Source organism: Amblyomma mixtum, chromosome 2 (assembly GCF_055824585.1).
Source record: "Amblyomma mixtum isolate Tamu chromosome 2, ASM5582458v1, whole genome shotgun sequence".
NCBI lineage: Eukaryota > Metazoa > Arthropoda > Arachnida > Ixodida > Ixodidae > Amblyomma > Amblyomma mixtum.
The window spans coordinates 125,922,795-125,929,779 of record NC_143013.1 but is presented as its reverse complement, the minus strand read 5'-3'; the positions used below and the strand labels follow the sequence as shown (position 1 = coordinate 125,929,779).

The 6,985-nt window shown below is 48.1% G+C and overlaps 1 protein-coding gene across 1 annotated transcript; it reads right to left on the bottom strand.

Annotated features, from left to right (window-relative positions):
- Positions 1 to 2,085: 2,085 nt before the first annotated feature.
- LOC149360786 (uncharacterized) lies at positions 2,086 to 6,259 on the bottom strand. The gene is made up of 2 exons (XM_089572512.1): positions 4,973 to 6,259; positions 2,086 to 4,889 (listed from the first exon to the last, which is right to left on the bottom strand). Exon 1 carries the CDS (start codon positions 6,223 to 6,225, stop codon positions 4,993 to 4,995), a length of 1,233 nt encoding a protein of 410 aa, XP_089428638.1. The 5' UTR covers positions 6,226 to 6,259; the 3' UTR covers positions 2,086 to 4,889; positions 4,973 to 4,992.
- Between the last annotated feature and the right edge of the window lie 726 nt (positions 6,260 to 6,985).

Here is a 6,985-nt window from a genome sequence, read left to right as displayed (position 1 = left end):
TCGGTGTTGTTCTGATAGCGCAGTGCCACGTCTCACAATTTCTTCTTTCCCGCCGTCAGCCCCTAGCGGTAATTTATGGTCGTGCGCACTGTAATTCCTTATGTAGTATGGTGTGCGCATGCACTCGGTTATAGATCTTAAAACCGATACTCTGTCGAAGCTGGGCGCTAGCGTTGCTGATGTTGAAATCCTCTCGATTAAGCAGTCGAAATAAATCAAAGCCTTAATCTCAGAAAGCATTCCTGATGTGAAGGTTAACAGGGGCCAAAAGCGCGTAGTTTGCCCTCTACATTTACCATTTTCTAAGGCGAAAGCCTTTAATGCCTCATACTGTCGTTAGCAGCTGTGTCGGCAGATTTGTCCACGTTTCGGCGTCACTACTTAAACAGAAACTGCGCCGAGGCTGGGAATCGAACCAGGGCCTTTGGCATTTCAAGCGGAGACGCTACCGCTCCCCCACGAAAGCTTTTTTTTTGTCTTTATTGCCTGTTGCTCCCCCACGAAGGCTCAAGGTTTGAGCATAACAAAGGCGCATCTAGTGAATGCGTGGGTTCATAAATAAAATAAAAGGAATAAAAATACAAACAATACAAGAAAAAAAAAGAATAAAGATAAGAAAAAAATAAAATGAGAATAAAAACAAAATATAAAAAAAATATAAACCAAACAGTGCGCCAGGAACGCTTTTGCCTTCCAGCACTATAGAGAGCCAAAGTGCCCCATGAATTTTTTTCCTTTCTTTGTTACGGGTTTTGAGACATGGTGTAAAGCGAGGAGTATTTGTGTGATTGCATGTGAAAGGAGACACGCCAAATTCTTAATATTTAGATGTGGTTAAAAAATTCATATCAGTTAAGTCAAGTCCAAATGAAACTGTAGAGGCCTTCTTTTAAAGAAAAACATTTTTTTTTCTCCAAATATCACCCTCGAAACTCTAACAATTCGCATTAATCGGAGTGTTTTTTAGAGAATTATTGTTGAGAAACCATTGCTTGTCGGAGAAGCTGGTAGCCACAAGTAGTCAGGTATTAAGGCGAAAGCCTTTAATGTCTCATCGTTCTAAGCAGCAGTTGTCGACAGAAATGTCACGCTTTTCAGTTGGTCGAAACGGTCGTGACGTCACAGTCCGCCAATTTCAAACGGGGCCAATTGTAGTTTGGCTAGTAACCATGCAACCAATTGAAGGGATCATATAGTGATGATCCAAGTGCGACTGAGCTTAGTTAATTGCTTAATTACCCAATTAGCCTAACTAATTGTTCTAGTTAGGCCATATAAATAAATAAAACCGAGTAAGAAATTGGTCGAGCTCAGGAATCGAACCCCGGTCTTCGGAGTGCGAAGACGAGCATGCTATCCACTCCGCCATGCCAGTTTTTTTTTTTTATTTATTTATTGCCTGACTTCACACACACAAATACACAAATACACACATACAAATACACAAATACAAATACAGTACACAAATACACTTACAGAGCGCAATGAGCAATAATTAACAACACTATCCGCCCGGGGGTGCGTGGCTTCGTCATATTAAAACTCCTTAAGCGTCACCAAAGGCTCGACTCTTTCGAGCCACTCGGGAGCTTCAGGAGCAAGTTTCTGAACTTCAATATACTTATGCATGCACTCCCGAAAATAGATCCGTGCTGGCCGTGCATCAGGATCGCAATGATATCCTGCCATTCTGGACCGCCAAATACAATGGAGGCCCATTAGCATAATGAGGTCGAATGGTGTCCCATCCTCACTCTCTACAGGCAAGTACCGGATACCATGAGCGTCGAGCGGAAATTCCTTTTTTAAAGTCCGTTGCAAGATGTCCCAAAAGTATACCCCCTCCCAACAGTGCAAAAAAACGTGGTCTATTGTTTCTGGTTGTTTACAAATTAAACAATGTGATCCCCAAGGTAGAAATAACTGCTTCCTTTCCAAGAATTCCTTTACTGGTAGTGTTCCGGTATGTAATTTAAAGAAAAAAGTTTTTGCACTTGGCGGCACCTGCATCGCCTTCACACGCTTAAGTACGTCGCGTCCCTGGCCTCCATTGTATAAGGCCCTGTACATAGGTTGTGGAAGAACTACATCGCACAAATCTTTATACAACTTTTTCCTGCTAACAGAAGATAAATATTCATACGAAAATCGAACCGACAGGAATCGAACACTCGCGACAACCTCTCTAAAGTAACCAAAAATACGTCCCGAGAAACTTTCGGTTGTGACAACAAAGTCCGGCAGTGCATTTCCGAGCCTTAATTGGCACACAGTGCGCAAAAACGGATCGCTTACATCGCGCACAAAACAAAATCTGCTTACAATCTGCCGCAGAAATAAGTGTCCCAGACTCAGACCGCCATCCTTCACCCGCCTAAACAAATTGGTCCGGCTGCAGCGTTCCCAGTCCGCAGCCCACACAAAAACGGCAAAGATCCGGTGCAGTCTCTGTACGTTCATCCTTGCACAATGCAACACTTGCATCACATACCACAGCCTAGACATAAAAAACAGATTGCACACTGTGGCCCTTGCGAAAATTGAAAGGTGTCGCCCTTTCCACCTTTCCACCTTTTCACGCGTGGCTTGCGTCTGTGCTTTCCAGTACGAATCGCTATCGCGATAACCGTCCAGTGGGACGCCTAAGTACTTTACTGGGGTCGTCACCCAGGACACGTTTGCAAAATTACCGGGCTTCGTTGGCCATTCACCGTGCCAAAGCCCCAGGGACTTTGACCAATTCACTTTACTACCGGTGATCGTGGTGAATTCTTTTACGCATGCCACGGCCTCGGTTATACCTTCCCGGTTCACTGTGAACACCGCGACATCATCCGCATAAGCCAGCAGCTTAATTTCTGCTGCCTGTAGCTGGAATCCTCGAATTTTTTCACTTTCTATGATATTCAAGCACAACGCTTCAATGTAAATGCAGAATAGAAGAGGGCTGAGGGGACAACCCTGGCGCACCGAACGCTGCAGGCTAATGGGGGCCCCCAAACTCTTATTTACAATTAATCTTGTCGTGCAGCTCCGGTACGCCAAGGCCACTCCCTCGCAAATAATGGACCCTAAATTCACATGGTCGAGTATGCAGAACAGGATATCGTGCGAAACACAATCGAATGCCTTCTCAAGATCTAGCTGAAGGATGGCTACACAGCTATTTGTGTAATCACAACATTCCAGCACACACCTCGCTTTATGAATATTGGAAACAATAGAGCGTCCCTTGATCCCACACGTCTGGTGGGGACCGACTATATCCTGAATTACTGACTGTAGTCTACGGGCTAAAATCTTCATGAAAACTTTATAATCCACGTTTGTGAGGGCGATAGGACGATATGCTGTGACCTGCTTTAACTTTTCTGCGTCATCAGATTTAGGGATTAGCACTGTATGTGATTTACCATAAGACGGGGGCAATTCATTTTCTTTGTAGGCTTCGTTAAAAACTGCTGTCAGTACTGGCACTATTTCGTGTTTATATGCTTTGTAAAAAGCGGCGCTTAACCCATCAGGTCCAGGAGATTTTCCCAGGTTCAAATTTTCTATCGCTTGCTCGACCTCTGACGCAGTTATCGACAGCTCCAGCCTTTCTTTCTGTTCGTCATCTAATCGCGGCAAAGCGCCAAGAAACTTTTCCTTGAATGCGCTCACATCCACTTCTTGCTTTGCAAACAGCGCCTGATAATATTCAAGAAATGCCTGCTGGATATGCCCGCTTTCTCCAGATAACGCCCCGCCCCATTCAATCTGTTCAATGTGGTTTCGTTGAGCATGCGTTTTTTTCCATTCCTAGCGCTCGTTTTGAAGGTGTCTCCCCATCAGCTATATCTTGCGCCCTAGCCCGCACCAGTGCGCCACGATAGCGTTCTTCTTCAAAGAGTTCAATCTTATTTTTTATTTTCCTAATGTCATCCATCCATTTTCCAGGCTCTTCGCTTTCTCTTTCGAGAAGTCTAGCTAGTAAAGATCTTAAATTGTCCTCCTCACGCTTCTCCTCTTGTCGTATGCAGCTTGACCTTTCGATTGCTGCTATTTTTATTTGTTGTTTGCAAAGTTCCCACTGCTGCCATACTTTCAGTTCCCCGCTCGGCTTTAATTTACTGGTTTCTTCGTTGACTTTCCTGCTAAAGATGTCGTCTGTAATGAGCTTATTATTTAATTTCCACATCTCCCAAGAAAACTGATTTCCTCGTTTCTTTGTCCCTATCCCACACTGCACTAAACAATGATCCGAAAATGATACCGGTACTACATTGTAGCTACTGCATTTTGAAATAACGTTCGGTGACACATAAATGCGATCTAGCCGTGCATGGCTTGACCGTTGAAAATGGGTGAGTCTCACACAACGCTCGCCCTCTAAACACTCGGCCACATCATCGAGGTTGCACGTGTCTATAATTTCTGAGAGTACTTCAGTGCTTCTGTCCCTAAATGCCGTTGCACTGGTTTTGTCACAGCCTCTCAGGACGCAATTGAAGTCGCCCATTACGATCAGGCATTTCTCACAACTGAAGTGCTTTTGTACGCGTTGAAAAAACGCTGTTCTCTCATCCACCGCATTTGGGGCGTACACACAAATGATGCGCCAATATGTTTTGTCGTACAGGAGGTCAACCAAAACAAATCGACCCGAAGGACACGCCGTATATGCCTGAACCTCAAGTCCCGGTAAATTCTTTACAAAGATGACACAACCCGCAGACGTTCCTACAGCGTGGGCAACAACTGCAAAAAACCTAGACGTGAAACGTCTCACCATGTCCCCGGTCTGCTCTTCCCCGTCAATTTTCGTTTCCTGCACTGCCAGGACGTCAATGTCGTGCTCAGTTAAAAGGCGGTACACCTGGCTCTGCTTCTTCTTACTTGCCAGTCCCCTGACATTAAGTGTACCGACTTTCATGGGGAACGCATGAGCCATTTTAATGCAGAAGAAAGAGGCCGGGGATATGGTGCTTACCCTTCACGTCTAGCGCTTGGCTAGACGACATCATTGACACCGGAGCCATCCGGTGCTGGTGCCAGGCCTGGCAGCGGGGGCGGCTTGTCAAGGGCTCTCCTCTCCGTCGACACATTTGATCGTAGCCGGATGGACGACCGCCGTCCTTGGGTCGTTTTTGCCGGCGGCTCTTCGACGCTGGGGGCCTCCGCCTTGGCGTCTTCGGTTCCAGTCTGGGCGTGTGGCCGCTTCGCTGGGGCAGGGACGCCGGTCGTGCGGGCGCCGCTCTGGTCAAGGTTCTCCTCGGTCAGAGACGCTGGCTCGGTTTCTTTGAACGCTGGCACGCTTACTTCACCGCTCGACGCCTTCGTCTCCTTTATAGTAGGTTCTGTCCCTTCAGGCTTGCGTCCGGCATCGCTGCTGGAGGGTCCCGAAGAGCCCGTCAATCCTGCTTGCGTTTCGGGTTCCTCTATGCCTTTCGCTGATTCTTCAGCCTCGACTACATCCATCAGGAGTTCCGCAGAGTCGTCTTTCGACGCCCCGCCCGTAGCCACCGCGTAAGTGCGGACACACTCATTATCCGCGTGGCCGTACCGCCGGCATTTCGTACAGCGGGGAACCTTGCATTCACGCCGCACGTGGCCTGTACCATGGCAGCGCAAGCACTGCATTGGACGCCCAGGCGCTACGACAAGAGCCAACTCTCCAGCGACACGTACCTGGTGTGGCAGGTCATCCACTTTCAAGCCGGGCTTCAACTTCAGTAGGACCGTTCTTGTCGTTGAGCTCTTGTCATTGACGCCTTGTATCCGCCACCGCTCACGCGTAACGTCGGTCACTTTGCCAAACGCCGCGAATGCCGTCCTGATGTCGTCGTCGGCCACACCGTGAAGTATCCAGTGTAGCCGCAGCTTTACCTGCTGGTCTTCCGGGTCGATAATGAGGCAGCGGCGTTTCTTAACTTGCAGCTCGTTGAAGGCGAGCAACTTCTTTGCTGCCTCCGTGTTCCGCAGGGTAACCGCCCACACGTGGTTGATTTGGTACGCCCCCAACGCGACCACGTCGGGGAGCATACCGGTCTCGGCCAGGGCGTCCCGGAAATCCTCGACCCGGAACGGCCTCGCTCGCACGTCGCCGTGAAGAAAAACGGTGTTGAAAACAACACGTCCTGTTGGCAGTGTCGGCAAAATAATCTGGTAATCCTTATCACCGCAGTCATCGATCCTGTTTCCGCGGCCGTCAAAGGCCGCTATCGCTGCTCCGCTGGAGCCCATGACCCTGCGATCCGTTCAGCTCGGCTGCCGGAAGCAGAATACACTGGCATGGCGGAGTGGAGTCTGACTCCACTCCGCCATGCCAGCTCGATGGTTTGGAATGAACAAAGGCGCGTCTAGTGAATACGGTGTCTTCGCTCACTCCCATCCTCCTCCCTTTCCTCCCGGCGAGGTTTAGGTGTCCACCGAGGTATGAGAGACAGATACATTTCCTTTCCTCATAAACCAATTTACCGACGAGTGAGGCGTAGAACCAAATGGGCGATGGCGTTCTATGAACTCCCTGGCAGCGTTGCAAGACGCTGTCGCGTTCCACTCTTAGAGGCGAAGCTTAACATCTTAACCACACATCAGTGACCACACTTTAGGTCAAAAAAAGTGCCCCCCTGAATTTTGACGGGTGTCCACCGAGATATGTGAGACAGTTAATGCGTGATTTCCTTTCCTCAAATACAATCTTCATTTTCTTCATTGCGGGCTCTCTCTGTCTTGTTTCACTCCCACTTCCTCCCTTCCTCTACGGTGCGGTTCAGGTGTCCACCGAGATGACAGAGAATTACTGCGCCATTTCCTTTCCTCAAAAAGCGTTGCGTTCAAAGGGCAAGGCATCGCGCCGAATAGGTGGTGGCGTTGACTCCCTGGCAGCGCTACAACACACTATCGCGTTCCACTCCTAAAGGCGAAACTTAAGCGTCATTAATCAGCAGTTAATTAGGATTCAGGAATTAATCATTAATTAAGCATTAATTAGTGAATTGTG